The sequence below is a fragment of the Sinocyclocheilus grahami genome, unplaced genomic scaffold, assembly GCF_001515645.1.
Source record: "Sinocyclocheilus grahami isolate Dianchi unplaced genomic scaffold, SAMN03320097.WGS_v1.1 scaffold420.1, whole genome shotgun sequence".
In the NCBI taxonomy this organism is placed as follows: domain Eukaryota; kingdom Metazoa; phylum Chordata; class Actinopteri; order Cypriniformes; family Cyprinidae; genus Sinocyclocheilus; species Sinocyclocheilus grahami.
The window spans coordinates 238,126-256,589 of NW_015505599.1; the positions used below are offsets into that span (position 1 = coordinate 238,126).

General features: G+C 37.3%; 1 protein-coding gene across 1 annotated transcript in view; it reads left to right on the forward strand.

Annotated features, from left to right (window-relative positions):
* lrp1aa (low density lipoprotein receptor-related protein 1Aa) overlaps positions 1-18,464 on the forward strand; it is a 177,019-nt gene that overhangs the window by 1,606 nt on the left and 156,949 nt on the right. The window contains exon 2 of the mRNA XM_016232869.1: positions 13,646-13,768. Coding sequence (XP_016088355.1) covers positions 13,646-13,768 — 123 coding nt within the window. The remainder of the gene's footprint in view (positions 1-13,645; positions 13,769-18,464) is intronic.

Sequence of the window (18,464 nt, forward strand, 5' to 3'; positions counted from 1 at the left end):
CCAATAGCTGGGTTCAAAACAACCCAATAGCTGGGTCAAAACAACTCAATAGCTGGCTTAAAACAACCCAATATCAGGGTTTGTCCCTTTTTAACCCAGCGCTGGCTCAAAACAACCCAATAGCTGGGTCAAAACAACTCAATAGCTGGGGTCAAAACAACTGGCTTGTCCCTTTTTAACCCAGCGCTGGGTTATATTTAACCCAGTGTGGATTGAGATTCAGCTCAGTCTAATGTATAATATTGATATTTATTGTATTACTGAATGTACTAGATTATCAAATATAGTCTTCACTACAATATTAGCATTTAAGTGAAAGTTTTGAGTAAATGTTATATATCAACTTAAGAGAATCTGCTGATTCCGATGGCGTGCAAGGCACTTTTTTAAGGTAAGTTACATGTACAATAAAATACATTTATGAGACAGTTGTATCTCAAGTTGTTTGCCTTGCTCAGTATTTATGCATATTTGCTCACTATTTTTCTTTCCCTCCTTCACCACTGCCATTCATTATAGGAGGCTGTGAATGAAAGTGAGTGAGTGTTTCAGGATGAATGTCTGGAATGTTGCGATGACAGAAAAGCAGAGTGATACAAATAGTGAAACACCCCAGTGCTGTGACACTGTATTTCAGTTACACTGTATGGAGCACACTCAAATTTGAGGACCTACAGTTATATGAATGAATGAATGAAGCTCCTCATAATTACTACAGACTGTTCTTGCTATGGATTCATGCTTCTTCAAAACTTAAAAAAGTAACGCTTTTTATTAATTATTTTGACATTGAGAACATCCCAAAGGGAGATTTTGGCAGATTGAACTAACTTACAATGTTAGTCTACAAAGTATCTTCGCATACGTACTAACCTACATACATATTTATCTCATTGTTTTGCTATTGAGTAAACCTAAAACGTTTTCTTAAAGGTATAGTTCACCCAAAAATGAAAATGTGCTAAAAATGCACTCACCCGCAGGCCATCTAAGATGTAGATGAGTTTGTTTCTTCATCAGATTTGTAGAAATGTAGCATTGCATCAGTGTCTCAGCAATGGATGCTCTGCAGTGAATGGGTGCCGTCAGAATGAGAGTCCAAACTGTTTATAATAACATCACAATAATCCAGCCACACTCCAGTCCATCAGTTCACATCTTGAGAAGCCAAATTCTGTCTGTCATTAAGATTGCTTATTTAAGGCTAAAATACAAATAAAATTATTTTTTTTCAGTGAAAAAGTTGTCTTGTCTGAATCAGGAGAGAAATATGCACAGATCAAGAAGTCCAGAAACAGTCCGGAGCAGTTCTAAACAAATATGTGGCTGAAGTTTGATGTGAGAGGACAGCAGGGGATGGACTTTTTCAATGGAGGAAGCATTATTATGGATTATGGACACCATAATTGCAACAGTTTAAATTTAAAAGACCTTAATGATGGATTTATTTATTTTATTTAAAACTCTGCAGAGAATCCATCTGTGAGCAAGTTACTGTATATAATGCTAAATTCCTCCATGTTTCTAACAGATTTCAAAGTGCAGTTACATTGTTTTGCCATTACGAATGAAATCATGTTTATTAGTTTGAGTAGACCTAAAACATTTTCTTAAAGGTGTAGTTCACCCAAAAATGAAATACTCTGATTATAACACAGTATTTTCTCACAATGGCCGTTTTAGCGCTGTATAGAATATGCATTCTCACTGAGCTGAAAGACTTCATGTTCAGTGGCTGGCTAAGCTCATCAATGGTGTTAATTAAGGGGCCCCTATCAGAGAAGTACACAGAAGGTTGCTGTTGTCTCTGGGGTCCTTTGAGGTGACGCACACTTTCGTCTCCCTCTTAAAGCAACCTCTAAAACAAGGAATTAACATACCAAAATTCTTTCAAAAGTATCGTCCAGTTTAAAGCATACCCTGAGACGACAGGCAAATGTATAGTTTAATTAATACTGAGTAATGACAGACAAATATTTTAAGATGATCAGTTGTCGCTCACCTGGCTGTGGTCCAAGATCTGTCGGCCGTAGATAGATAGATAAAAAAAGATAACAAAAAAAAACAATTATACATTTTTAATGACTTTTGAATTAATATGGCGTTAAATTAGTTTCACTTGGGGGAAGCTGGAGTATGTAATGTTAAAATACATTGCCGTATCCCAAATTGACATGCAAGTATAAGAAAGCAATTTGTCCTCTGAAAAGTGCAAGCACTCTGACTCTGTAACACCGTCTAAACATCCCGAGCATCTCAACGCCAACACTGAGTTTGGGGAGCCTTTTGAAAAATAGTTATTATTTTTGCAGTTCCATTTGGTGATGTTAGTGATGCAGAAATTGCACTTCATTTTAGCAATTTATTGTACAGCACAATTGCTCTCGTTGAATTGTGTTATGTATATTTTGCCATTATGTAGGCCATCCAGCCATATATGCTCTCCAGAAAAACCAGAACTGCTTCACAAATGTGACTTTATTGTGGATGTTTTGGTTGAAACTGAGTAGAGACTAAAGGGATCATTTACTCATCGTTCTATAGATCTAATCTTATGGCTTTTCTTCTCTCATAAAACACAAAAGGAGATGCCCCTGCAATTACAGTGACAACATATGATGACTAAAATCCCCAAAGTTGTTCATACGACCCATGCGCTATATTCCAAGTCTTCGGAAGCCATATGGTTGCTTGGTGTGAGAAGCAGACCAGCTGAGAGGATAAAGATTTTTTCACTGTTGTGCTGGAGTTGAACAAACTTCCACTTGAGTCCGTTCAGCCAGTTTTGTTTGCAGCTAATGTCTGTAAATTTCCTGGCAGGTAACCTACTCCCTAAGGGGTGGACATTTCAAGAGTTTGAGCTGATAGGAAACTCTTAATAAGAGCTGAGGAGATATTATATTGTACACGTTCTGCACAGCCCAGGAAAGACAGAGAAAGGAGGAAATAAACAAGGTTGAGACAGACGAGTGTGTTCCCCACCCCCAACCTCAGTCTCCTTCACTCAACTGTGAAACACATCTGGATAGGGAAAGGTCATTTGTTTGGAAGTATGCATGTGGAGAGGGTGGAAAAGAGGGTGGATATTCTCTCAAACACCCTTTACACACTGATCGAACCCTTAGGCTCTTTGCGCATTTGTTTTGAAAAAGATGTTTGGTGGAGAAACTTGCAATCCCAGAAATGTGAAATATCGGAAGGAAGGAAGTAGCATGGATTGGGGAAGGGGGCATGTGAGTCCTTTGAGCTGAAGTAAGATGACAGGAGAAAGACTGAGCTGCTCTTCCCCCTCTTTTATCCATCCTCCCCCTCGGCTGTGTGGGTAATGTTGCATGATGTGCTTTAATGATCTTAACTAGATAATTAGGTTTGGCCTGTGATTAGGGTACTTTGTTTATTCTATAGATTTAAAGCTAAACCGGAGATGGAAAATCTGTCATCACTAACTCAATTTGTATGACTGTCTTTCTTCTGTAGAAAGTAAAAAAGGAGAAATTTTGAAGAATGTTCACACTGCTCTTTTCCGTATAATAACAGCAGTAATGACCAGGGACTGTTAAGCTCTAAAAAAGACACACACACACACACACACACATGTTGTGTTTCCATGTTTTATGGGGACATTCCATAGGCGTAATGGTTTTTATACTGTACAAACTGTATGTGCTATTGCCCTACACCAACCCTACCCCTTACAGGAAACTTTGTGCATTTTTACTTTCTCAAAAAAACTCATTCTCTATGATTTATAAGCTTGTTTCCTCATGGGGACCTCAAAAATGTCCCCACAAGGTCAAAATTTACTAGTATTACTATCCTTGTGGGGACATTTGGTCCCCATAACATGATAAATACCAAGTACACACACACACACACACACACACACACACACACTATAAAAGTATATAAAAAAGTTACTTTTATGGGTTCCCAGTCATGGAATCTAAACAACATCAATGGAAAAACATGCCTCTACTTACATTTTTGCAAAACACAAATGCATGAATTCGTCCACCAACAACAACAAAGAACCAACAACTCTTATTCCTTTTCACACAAATTATGATGACAGGCAGAGATTATTAGTTCATAAATACTTATTTTTGCAGTTTCTTGCACAATTCTGTTATGACCTCAAAACACTTTTATCATTGCGCATGATTTCTGAACCAATTTTGATGTTTGCATCACATGACCAACTCCATATGCAGTATATGGATTTTCTGACATAACATTCTTTTTTGGTAGTTCACTTGTTACAGCATTGCACTTGCGATACAGAGAGCTCTGATATGAGTCCCATGAAACACAAGCCATGATAATAAAGCTTAAGCACTTGTAGAAGCCGGATAAAAGTACACGGTTGCTTCAGCAGGCATATTCTCACATTTGCTTTTGTTAAGACTATTAGCTAAGACACTAGACATTTCATTTCCAAACTGCCAAACTAAAACTAAAACAGATAAAGCTAAACTTACTGTTTATGCCACTCATTGATCATTTCACTTCGAAAATGTGTAGAAACATGCAAGAATCAACATAATATCAATTTGCATTGTTTTTCCAATAGGGCTGGACCAGAATATTCAATTATTCGAATATTTGTTCGGTGGGTTGACATTCGATTTTCAATTTTGAGATTTGAATATTCTTTTTTTTTCGAACACCTGGCATCCCCTGCGAAACGGTTCTCATTTGCGCTTGAATATGAATCGCCCATGAGTGAACGTCATGATTCAGTTCATCTGGAAGAGAAGACAAAAATGCCGAAGCTGTGTGGGAGCACTTTAAATTGAGTGAGGACGAGACAAAGGCAGGGTGCCAATTATGCGATTTGAAACTGGCCTACCACAACAGCACATCAAGTTTGAAAAATCACCTGAGTTCTGTAAGTAGTAGCCTTTAGTATATTGTTGGTGTAAAAAAAAAAACGAGCTGCTTTTATCCGCCATGTTAATCAGTAATTTTACACATGATAAAAACGTGCCCTTAATTTGCTTGGAAAATACTTGCGAATACGGCAGTCATAAAAAAACCCAGCCCAGCCTAATAATCATTTGTCTATATTAAAAGTATTGCTCTTAACAGACCTGTGTGTTTTGTATCACTAGTGCAGTGTCCGTTCGACGTTTGTCGTGTCGCGACGCGCTGCATCCAGCATCACTGATTATAATGAGTTCTATAGTCCCGCCGTTCGCGTCCGTTGTAGACACGGTGTTAGAGAGAAGAATATGTTCAGCCCCCTCCCTCCGAAGCTTTGAATATTCTGTGTTTATTACTACCGAAACTTCGAAGCTCAAAAAATGGTATTCAGACCAGCCCTATAAAAAAATATATATATATTTTTAGATTATTTTTGCATCCACCCCCAACCCCTCCCCCAAATTTTTCATCTGATATATTTCATTTGAAAATGTTCTGTCATATTTCAGCAATAGCTATTTGTGAGTACAACCTCTAAAAAACGCTCACGATCACAAAAATATAAATGTTTGTAAAGTCATGGAAATGTTTGGTCAAAAGTTTTAAAATAGGTCGAAAATAGTCCTTATGAATTATATACCAAATCCTCTGAAGGCATACATTAGCTTTAAGACTGAAGTTTGGTATTCCCCTCCAAACGTTGCTTTCCGATGTTTCCACATACTCAGACTTGGTGCATGAAGACACAGTGTGCTAGGTTTGATGGCAGTGACACCAAACAGTTCTTGTGTCTCTCACAACCAAATTGCGCCACCCAATTACTAGAGATTTGAAAACTACTGCACAGACATTCGTTAAAATATCTCCCTCTATGTTCCTCTAAAGAAAACAAACAATACAAAGTTGGACTGACATAAGGGTGAGAAATAATGATGAACTTTCATATTTTGGCTGAATTATCCTGCTGAAAACTGCCTAAGCCTAAAATGGTTTGCCTGTCTAATTTGGTTTAAGCTGGTTTTCTAGCCAATATTTAGCTGTCCAGGTAGTTTGTCTCCCTGTTTGACCAACTAAAAAAAGTGCCCCAAATCTCTCTAAACCTAGCCAGCAGACCAACCTGATTAAGATGAGGTTTAAACTGGTTTAAGATATTTTTCAGCAGCATTATTCCTTAGGAAAACAAAGCAGCACGCCACACTTCAGAAGTTCTGTGATGACCATCTCAGCGTTTGCCATCTTTAACGTGTTAGTGAGGGTGAAGACTGTTTTACCAGTGTTCATGACAACAGAGCTGTTCTTGGAGCTCGCAGGGCTGGAAACACTGAGCTCACAGGGCCATAGCTGTCACATTACTCAGACGCTCGCTCGGCCGCCAGCAGGCAGAGATGGAGGAAAACACTGAAGCTAGAGCTGAGGGAGCATTCAGGCAGAGAGACTGTCGTTGCGTCCCATAAACGTTGAGCTGTCTGAGATTTGGCTTTGTCGAGATAAGGCTGAGGCAGTGTGCTGCTTAGAGGAAAAGCCATTTCCATCTCACTTCTGTAGGGTTGTGGTAGGGGGTATTGATTCCTCAAATTACCACTGATTGGAAAGAGCAAACACACAGTAATTGCTTTGCTAACATCCACTTTACAGCTGCTGGTTGTTCTTTCCCTGTCGATTGTGATGATGATGGATTTGAAATGCACTCATTTTCCACTTAATTGAACGTTTAAGTTGATAACTTGCATGCTTGAAATGTTCTGAATGTCTGAAATGAAATTGTGATGTAAATGAGTATTGAATATCCATTGTAATTATATAGCTATTGACTTACTCAGAATGCAACAATCCCGTCTCTACCTGAAGTTCAATGCTTGAATCAGTTGCATTTTTAATTTGGCTTTGTGTTTGTTTTACTGTTTGAGTACAGAAACCTAACATTTTGAGGTTTAAAGTCCACTGCCAGTGAATACTTGACTAGACTTGACTGGTGTCTAAACAGGAGGCTATAATGGGTTTTTGAGACAGCCTGTAGGTCTATAGCTCACCACTCGTAGTGTGACTCCACAGTGAATTTCAAGTTATACATCATAGTGAGAAAGAACAGAAAAATATGAAGCAGGACTGACCCATTATGAATGAAGAGTTTCCTATTCACAAATAGGAGGACCCACATCTGATAGATCTTCACTGACAAACCAATACAATACAAACCATCCACCTAAGAAATCTGTCACGACCTTGCCTGGAAACATACCTTTTTAGTGGAATATTTACAATCAGATGTTTATCAAGGATGCCTCAAGGAGTTCAGACTCGATGCGATGACACATGTGGAAAATCTGATTATATAATGTTATAGCTACATTCACAATGTGCCATCATGTTTTGCGACGGGTGCAGTTTCACATAGAGATGAACATTGACTGTATGTGATGTTGCCAGTATATGCTAACTAGGAAACAGTAAATAGAAACATTGCCAAATGATCCTATCAGACACAATTGATGTACCCATAAATGGAGCATTGCTCCAACACCTAAAATCCAACATCTAAGAACCCTGCTCCAGAGCGATTAGCCACATTTAGCTTCAGGGGACTTGCTCAAAAGGAGTTGGCAGCAAAACTGAGCCACCATGGTTTCAAACTGTGTCCTTCTGGTGGGTCCTGTATCAGTCATGCAAGTGCTATTGAGATGAATGAGAAAGTAAACAGATACAATAGTACACTGTAAAAAAAAATCTGTAAAATTTACGGTAAAAAAACGGCAGATGTGGTTGCTGGAATTTTACCGTAAAAAATAGGGTAGTAACGTTTTAGGTTTTACGGTTTTAACTTAAATTTACAGTTAAATACCGCAATTTCATTAAATGATATAATGTTCATATACCAACCTATTGAAGTACTGAAATCTGTTTTGTACCTTTGTAATACACTGATAACCACCAAATGCAGGTGGTGATGAGAAAGTCACATGATGAACCAAAGCCCATCACAAACAGCTTTTAAATACTAACATATATAGAAGGTGCACGGTGTGTCATTCACACAAACACTAAACACCATCACGGTAACACACATGAAACTAAAATAATGCAATAAACATTCATTTAACAACATTAGGTGTAACACATAACCCAAATATACAAAACGAATAAGAAAAAACTAAGAAGAAACATAGTTATTTCAACAAAAAAACATCCAATTTAAAATGTAACGCAGGGAATTCTGGGAATGTCAATTTACGGTTATTCACTGTAAATTATACAGTCTTTTTCACTTCCAAAAACGGTATACTACCGTAAAAAATTAATGTCCAATACATGTAGTGAAGTGACATGTGGCCAAATATGTTGGCCTATACTCGGAATTAGTGCTCTGCATTTATCCCATCCAAAGTGCACACACACACACAGCAGTGAACACACACCCGGGCAGCCATTTATGCTGCGGCACCTGGGGTTCCTCAGTCATGGTATTGAAGGTGGAAGAGAGTGCTGTACATTCACTCCCCCCACCTACAATCCCTGCCGGTACGAGACTCGAACCCACAACCTTTGGGTTACAAGTCCGACTCTCTAACCATTAGGCCACAACTTCCCCTTGTAATGTAATGTCCAATACAGTTTTTCACCGTATATAGTCAAGTGTAGGGGAATTTACCGTTAACCATTTAACAGGTTTTTACTGTAGCATTTTTACAGTCTTTTACCGTTAAATTCACGGTCATTTTTTACAGTGTAGATGTAACATGTATTATAGTTTTTCAAACTAGTCTCATGATAAAACCTTATGTTGAAAACTTTTGGCTCACAACAGTGTGTATTTGATGTTTAATGTGTTGCCTCATTTACTTGAGTATGACTATTACTATTTTAATAGTCAGTATAAATGGTTATAATGTCAGAAAAAAGTATATGCTTAGCTTGCCACTAAGGCCCTACCCTCAATCGCTGGGAAAAATAAAATAAAATATAATAAAACATTCTATATTTTTTCAGCCCTTTCATGAAGTACAGCATATATCTCCATATTTATGTATTTGGTCTTAAGTGGCTTTATCTTTTTGGTAACACTTTACTTGAAGGGGTGTGCATAAGACTGACATGACACCTTCATAATCATGACATGACACATGTCATGAATATGAAGGAGGTTTTATGCATGTTTATGACAACTGTCATTATGTGTCATTCGCTCAGTTATGACATTTTTAATGCAAATATGACATTATTTGACCTAACCCTAACCTAACCCTACCCCTAACCATAGCCCATAACAAAGACATCTCAAACAATGTCATCTTTGCATTAAAAATTACATAACTGAGTGAATGACACTTAATGACAGTTGTCATAAACATGCATAAAAAAACCTTCATATTCATGACATGTGTCATGTCATGATTATGAAGGTGTCATGTCAGTCTTATGCACACCCCTTCAAGTAAAGTGTAACCATCTTTTTTTCTATCAGAGGAACTTACTAGAACATTTTAAACATAAAATGGCATGTGCTGTGAACATGCTGAGGATGGAATTGATTCATTCAAACGGACTAGGATTAAAGAGAAAGCCAGATAAAACAGCTCGGTTTCATAGGGATCTGATCTAATGGTCTCTGTGAAACGTAACAGTCTAATAAAAAGCACATTAGATCTCACTACATTTTATATTGGCAGCAAAATCATTGTGGATATATCATAACTTTACAACCCCATCATTTTAATATAGCATACTGCAGCATTTTCCTATGTCATCATTTCTAGCAAAAATAACAGTTTTGTTACCGTTGATGACTCAAATGACTCATGTCTTGTCAAAGGATTTTGGTCACGCCGTCCACTCTTACTGTTCAGCATCAATGGGGATTTTTTTTCAACAGAAGTATGTTTGCACCTTCTGGCATGACCGTCTGTGCATGGGACTGTTTGCTTTCCACACCTACTCAAGCCGCAGAAATATATTATTGCTTATTTTTCAATTTAATTTTGCCACAAAGTTGCCACAACTCTCCTGTGGGTCTGACATGTGTGTGCACATACCTGTAATTCTGTCGAGTTTTTGCTTTCCTTCGCCCTCAGTGTTTTCCTATTTTTCGGGTACATTGTCTCCAATTTAGCATTGTCTTCATCAGGCAGGAAATTCACACCAAAGGTGTCTCCTGTAGAAGTGTGGCAGTTGTAAGTTACTAACAATGAGTTATATTTATCTAGCACAAATGCAATGAGGACCTATATTCACCATTTACTAAGCTACAGTATATTAAACAAACAAAAAAAAGTATCCTCTCTGGGATGTCACAATTATACAGTACCCGGCTAACAACTTTTTGTGACACTTTATTTTAAGGTGTCCTTGTTACACGTTACATGTGCTTACTATTATAATAACAAATGATGCATAATTACTGTACATGCACGTAACCCTAATCATATAGCAAGTACATGTAGCTAATTAATATTACTCAGTACTTAAATGTATAATTACACCGTAACAAGGACACCTTAAAATAAAGTGTAACCCAACTTTCTTTAGATGTTCATTAGAGCAAAATCTTGTCTAATAATATAGCGAATTGCAGAATCAAACTTTGGTGTACAAAAGAAACGAAGAAACACACTAATTGAACTAAAACAGCCGTTTTAATATTTTTTGTAGATTATATAGGTGTTTTGATTAGCGATTATAAAGCCTCATATCCTGTAAGACTGGAAACATGCATTAAAGTTGCACTTTTTTCTAATTAAAATTACACACATAGCAGTTAAGTGAATATCTTTGAATTGCAGGACTCTTTAATTCTTTATATCATCTGAATTGCGATTCTGCGTCCTGATTGCTACCTCAGTTTAAAATCAGGAATTAAGCTGTATTTAAAAGACAATCACAGCCCTGATTGATAGCATGTGTGACTTTCTCCTGTGCCGTGCTCCATTTGTTCCCTTCTTACCTTCTTTATCTTCTCTTCATTGTTCTTTTCCTTTGCTCTGATCCAATTTTCTATATTCGTAATGTAATTACAGTCGCATACCGTCTGCAGACTACAGCCTATTACTCACTATTATTCACTGTTCACCTACTTTACAGACTCCAGACAAGCCTATCTTTGCTCATCTTTAAGAAAAAATCATTTTTTTTTCTATGATGAATGTCTGTGATTATAGTTAATGGGATCGCTTAGCTTAATTCAATCTTTATATTGTGCGGCAGTTAGAGCTCTGTTATATTTCCATCTACTCTTTGCTTGAGCTCTACCATATGAACTTGCTATTGTTTCTTTAACCTCAGAATACTGAAGACTTGAAGCCCCAGACATGCCATTCCTATATTAGAAAAAAAAAGTATGCATACAGCAAATAATAATAATAATTATTATTCTCTCATTCTTTCATGCTCTCATTTACTCCACTGCCGTTACAGCTGCACTTCACTTTAGCACTGCGTACGCACACTACTCTCGGCTCAGTGTGAGGAGCCAAGTATCGCAGTTAGCATGTGTAAAGAATGTTAGAGTCACTGAGGTCAAATGAACCAGAAGAACAGAAAATCCATCGATGGCGTTAAAAGAGTTGAGAATTCTCAGCTGAGTCAGAACTCTGAATAATAATAGTCTTGATCACAACAGTCGTCTACCGTAGTTTTGCGGTAGTGTACAATGTCTGCACTTTTTCCTCACTGTCAGAAAGCCTCATAAAGACGCCCTTCATGTCTTCGCAGGCCTGGAATGCTCTGAAATAACCAATAACCAGGCTTGTTTAAGAAAAATATATACAGTATAAAAAATAAATAAACACCGTGTGCGTGCTCACCTTAAAGAGAAACAGACTTCTGGGAACTTTCAGTGTTTAAAACTGTGTGGGTTCATTTTAATTTCCCGCCACTTACATTTTTGAAACATTTCAGAATGTACTGTAAGTTGTTGCATTTTTTTTTTTGTCAGCGTGTTATACATTTTATGTAATATCATTCATTAGAACCCTTGACGTAAACATTCACCAGCGTTAAAATGATTTTTCAGAGATTTATGAAATAAAGATTACTGAAGTATACTGTTTATGTTTTTCGACTTCAAAATTCACGTTTCATTTTGCCGTTCCTTGTAATTGTGTGTGAAATTTCTGAGTGAAAATTGCTTACGGCAAGGAACACATCGAAATGAACGTGAAATTTTGAAGCAGAAAGACTGAAATAGTACTTTCTTGTCTCCAATAATCTTTGTTTTATTTACAGCTTTAAAAAATACTTTGACAATGCGATGTATAATGTAGAAAAGGATCTCTCTGCACATCTTTTGAGCTTCCACCTCTTTTCCTGCAGATGGGAAGCTCAGTGTTGTGGAGGACGTAGCTGTTGATAGTCAGCTCTGCTTTCCTTACTGTTTATGTCTGGAGGTACGGTGCCGATAGCAGATGGGAGGTTTTTAGAGAGCTTTTGAGAAGGTGGTCTGGAATAAATTCGCACTTGATTCCAAATAGACGACCAGTGAAAAGCAGTCACATTTTTTGCTCTTTATGCAGCCAAACCAGAACAAGATGTCCTTTGATGGCCTGTAGACTCGTTGCATCACTGGCACTGGTGTGGGAACACTGACCTGGATGTGTGGAAGCGCGCGGGTCTGACTGCAAACGCGTACAGTCAGGAGAAGAGGGGGAAACTGCTCGACACAGACTGCCTCCTTTTCCAGCGGCTTGGCTTCTGGAAATGCTCTTTTTCCATTTGTTTTCTCCATTAGGCATTTCAGACATTTCTTCAATAAAGTGTACTAAACCTTGAACCAGACCAACCAACTCTGAGATGAATCATTATTTACAGTATAATGTCAGTGCTTGACATATGTGACCCTGGACCACAAAACCAGTCATAAGGGTCAATGTTTGATATTGAGATTTATACACCATCTCAAAGCTATTCAGCTTTCCATTGATGTATGGTTTGTTAGGATAGGACAATATTTGGCCGAGATACAGCTATTTGAAAATCTGGAATCTGAGGGTGCCAAAAAATCTAAATATTGAGAAAATCGACTTTAAAGTTGTCCAAATTAAGTTCTTAGCAATGCATATCACTAATCAAAAATGAAGTTTTGATATATTTACGGTAGGAAATTTACAAAATATCTTCATGGAACATGATCTTTAATTAATATCCTAATGATTTTGGGCGTAAAAGAAAAATCTGTAATTTTGACCCATACAATGTGTTATTGGCTATTGCTACAAATATACCCCAGCGACTTAAGACTACTTTTGTGTTCCAGGGACACATATTTCATTTAAAAGTGGGGCGCCCCCCCCCCCCCAATATATTCAAAGAGAGAAAACAGTATAGTCACAGACTAGAAAAGTCATTTACTTATACGGTAATGTCTAATTCTGAAATCACACTGGGATTCATTCTATTAGTGAATTGATAAATGGTTGATACATTTGACTGACTTTTGTTAAGAGTAGAGTAGAGTTTGTTGCTTATTTTGAACCGTATTGGACCAGAATAGAAGTCAGACATTGGCCTTGTAAGGGAAATGGTGAGGCTGGGGGAAAAACAGTCTGGCGGGCAGATTATCTTGTTTTGAAACACACATCAGTAACTAGCGGTAAACTAACAGTGCTTGGCGTCCTCGTACACTGCCAAACCCTGGCCAGACCACAAACATTCCTATGGGCTGAAAATATGCTTTCGTTTGAGGTGCTAATAGTTGAATGCACTCATCCTTTGTTTTGCTTCTTCTTTTTTGTAGCTCCAAAAACCTGCAGCCCCAAGCAGTTTGTTTGCAGGGATCAGGTGACGTGTATCTCAAAAGGTTGGCGGTGTGACGGGGAGAAGGACTGCCCGGACGGATCGGACGAGGCCACAGATGTCTGTATGTATCACTGTTTCTCTGCCATCAGCTGCTTTCGGGTTTTATTTGCATTTTAAACCTTGAGTACACTGATAGTCTCACAACGCCTGCAAATAATTGTTGCAGTGTGTACAGGTAATCACTGCAGGTCTGCATTTCTTTCTGTAGCACCAGATTTTCCTCGGTTTGATTCCCAGCTGGAGGCCTTATGAGTTTTCTCTCTGTGCTTTGGTTTCTTCTATGATCCAAAGACAGTAAACTGGAGACTGTCGATAGGTGTGTGAGTATGTATGTCTGTGTCTTATCCATCCAGGGTGTTGGATTTTTGGAAAATGGATGGATGGATTTGGTTTATAGATTTTAGATGTTGCTCTGGAAGGCCCTTTAGATTTATTTTGTTCCAAGCAACAAAACCCACCACAGCACTTGAGCACCCGCTCTATGCACTGCAACATTTTCCTGATGCATGCAGTCACTGCATACCATGACAAAAAAAATTTAATTTTGAGGTAATTTGATCCAACATATAATGTTTTTTCAGTTAAAGGAGTGGTTCACTGGTTTTTTTCTAGGCTTGATTGTGTTTATGGGGTGCAGTCTAAAAAAAACGCATAATTTTTCACATAATTTACCTTTATTCCACACCGCTCTGTCCCTTCTCTGAGAAAAGGGCTGATCTTTTCCTGTTTTTATGAAGCCCCTCCCTCAGAAATAGGCGATGGGCTCTGATTGGTTAGCTAGCCCAGTGTGTTGTGATTGGCTAAACCGCCTCTAGTGCGCGTCTAAACGTCCCACCCCTCACCTCAGCGGCATGTGCTCCGGTTGTATTGTAAACAACGGCTTCGTTAATCGCTTATCAGCTTGAGCCCGATTGAGAAGCAGAGGATATTATTGAAGAGGATCGTGCAGAACCTGTGCAAGCACGGCTTTTAATGGTAGGCCTGTTTTTTGTTTGTTGTTGTCTCATACTTTAAGATATGCTGTTATTTGTAAATGCTGCTGCTTATGTTATGTTATATATATTCAGACAAAAGTATCTGGGCTAAAACGCCGACATGGTGCAGAGGCAAAACATGTGCAAAGTCTATTTATATTTCCATGATTTTTAAAAACAAGCTTTCACCATTTCTTTTTACACAAATTATGTCAACATTTAATAAATAAAAAAAACTAAATATTTTTTTTGGTCTCAAATAGGGCTGCACGATTAATCGAATGCGATTGTCATGCGCATTTTGTTAAAAAAGCCGGTTCTATAATCAGCAGTAAATCATCATCACATGCTTTCAGATGGAGCAGAATTTATAATAATAATTTGTAGTTCACTGACAAGTTACGCAAAATCGAAGAAATCATTCTCGATAATGACAGCTGTTTGCGTAGCTTCTCAGTGAACTACAGCTCTGTGAAGTAAATGCTGCTCCATCTGAAAGCATGTGAAAATACCACATTTAATAACATATTTTTACTCCAAACTCACTTCATAACGTCAGTCGAGTGTTTGAAATAAATCCTTCTGTGAGATGATGTGGCTTCTTACACAGAATAAGGCACGCAACATATTTCATAGTATTTAAGCAGTGATAAAGGCATTGCATTATAAATAGACTTTATTTGAATGAAAATTATAATAATAAGAACTCAGATAAACCGTATATTGCCGACCGTAGTCGTGTGTTTATTAGTCACGTTGAATCTATGAAAGCAGTTGAATCTTCTGTTTATTCAGCTGCAGCGGTTTTCTGGGTTTCTTCTGCGGGGCGTATTTGGAGTTTCTCTGGCCTTTGGATGGAGATTTACTGCTGATCACAGAACCGTGCTTCACTGAAAGATACGCATGACAATCGCAGCTTCTGTCGAATCGCGATCTCGATTCCATTTCGATTTATCGTGCAGCCCTAGTCTCAAACTATATTGTCATTAATAAATACATCTGTTGGACCTCTTAGCCATTTATATTTATGTTTGAGATGAAGATTTTAATGGAATCTGAGCGTGGTTATGTCCCACCACAGGCTGTGTGCAGCTGTTACGTTTTTCTGATTGGAGCTATCACTGTTTGGTTTCTTTGAGTGGTCACTCTGTTTCCCAGATGACTTTGACCTGAAGCACACGTTCTTTCGCTCTTCTTGTTTAGTCTGATCAGTTCCAATGACATTGACTTAATGTGGCCTTGTTGATATCTGTTTACGCTATCAAGAGGACACTGCGAGAACTAGACCTGTTTTCCTATTCCCTATATTTGGTGCAACACAACAAATTTATATCGCTGTCATAAACAACCCATCAAAATGCCTTCAGTTAATGGACAACCTCTTTCTATTTATCTACGTACCCACTCCAAATAGTTTTTCCCAGTCTGACAAGAATATCATTGCTTTTTCCAACATATATAATTGAGTTGATAGTATTTTGAGTCCTTATATATTAGATAATAATACACTAAAACCAGATTATATTTTTGCTGTGTTAATGGAGAATATGATCTCAGGTGTCATTACCTAATTAAACATGCTTTAAAAGTACAATTGCTATACAGCATGTAAACACTCTCACTCCCTTATTTGCTTACAAAATATTGTCTGGTGTCATTGTTTGAGAGCTTTCAATTTTGGAAACATGCTTTTTCCCCATTAATGATGCCTGTGTTAATGCACTTTTTGGTCAGAATAGTCAGCAGTGGAGCGCTGAGGTGATGGTGTGTTTTGTTTTTTTTGTAAGCGAACATGTAAGTCAGCATCACCCTGGATCCCTTGACAAAAACCCCATAGATTTTTCCATTGACTTTTGGATAATTGCAGAAAATATGCTCTGTGACCAACAAAAGTTTATGATTCTTACATGTTCCGTTCATCATGATAATCTTCACAAATGAACACATTTTGAGGCCTAAATACTGTCAGCAGAAGTAAAAAGCTAAACATAGGCTAGAAATGAAATACACCATGGTCACATTTTCCCTGAAAGTTTGAGTAGAATAGTTTTGAAGGGCTCGATTATAACAGGGCTTAAAGTTCTCCGGCACCGTGCCGGATCTCCGGCGTGCGGCGTTTAGCTGCGGGAAAATAAGATAGTCCTACATTTAAAAAAAACTTGTTGATATCACGTTCGAGTTAATGAGTTCATCTACCAATGTATGAGAGGAACACAGCTTTCACTCTCAGCCAAACTAACATTACTAGCCAATCAGACATTTTTGTTCCCACATAAACATGAGTAATAGCTAGTATCCAACTGTTGCAAGAGATGAGCGCGACACGTTCTGAAAAAGCTGCGAGGCGCAATGGTCAAAGATTTCCATCTAGAGCCATATTTTCTATATAATTAACGGAGCTTAGTAAACAGCTCAGAGTAATCACGTCATCTCCATAAGAACGATATGATTGGCAGAACAAATGTACCTGTATTTTTGAAAAGGTCCTGTTCACACATGATCTCTTAACAGTAATTTACCAGTGAAGACTGTAAGAGGGGCTAAACTCTTCCTCTGCATATGTGGTGAGTTTGGGTTGCTTAACGTTCATCTGGGAAAACTGTGCGTTATCTCACTTAATTTGTAACTTAAGTCATTTATAAACCTATGCCAACACAGAATACATCAACATATTTCTAAATATGCGATTTATTGTAGATCGCGATTTCAAACTAAAAGTTTCTGACTTCGCATGTGGCCAAATATTGCAATTAAATGGATTTAAACGTTGTTGAATCACATGAAACATCACCAGGCCGTTGACACATTCTGCAGGTATTTGTTATAATATAGGCATATTACATTATGTATTTAACAGTTGTTCAGTAAAACCAAGTACTTGGTTTTGATACTTTATTTGAGCCAATTATTATTGCCTCATCGTTAGTTTATATATAAATATTGTCATATCAAAGCCTGTTTTTCACTTAGTTTTATTTGTATTATTAAAACATACTTGTCAAAATAATCAGTAGATTACTTGATTAGCAAAATAATTGTTAGTTAAGCCCTAGATTTGTTAAAACATTTCAAAATATAACTGCATTGTTCTATTTTTTGTAATTAAAAGACAAATATTTTGTCATTCAAATATTCCTTAAAGTATTAAAACATTGTCTCGTTCTATTGAAGCAAGTATAAATGCATCTCGTGTTTATTGTCACGTTTATTGTCACACTCCTAGTGTCGATTAGCAGTGATATAGCTCATAATTTTCCAAGTGTATGATATAGCCTAGCTTTAATTCTTCAGGTCAATCATATACTCATGAAAAAAAAAAACAGTTTGAATAAGGAAAGCGATAACTTTGCCATAGTATCCTTTCAAATGTTAAAGTTGCCACAGTCATTGCATTCTTTGCATGTACTGCACTTTATTTGTTCCATTTGTTTTATTAGTTTATATATTAGAATTTGAAAGACAATAAGAATATTTTTTGATAAGTGAGATCTGATTTTAGTCCTTGAAAACCAAAAGGGTAGTTCTTGAAAAGTCCTTGAAAGTCCTGGAATTTCATTTTGCGGTATCTGTACGAACCCTATTTAAGTTACCAGTTTTTGGAGCATTTTATTTTGTTGTTGTTAATTGAACTGAACTGTAGTTTTCTGTAGTAAACTGTCTTTGTATATTTCTTATTTTATATTCATTTCCTAGTATTTAATTTACTATTATTTCTTTTAAACAAAACAATTTCTGAAAATTTCTGAAAATTGTGAAGGACAAATCTAACCAGCAAAACTTGAT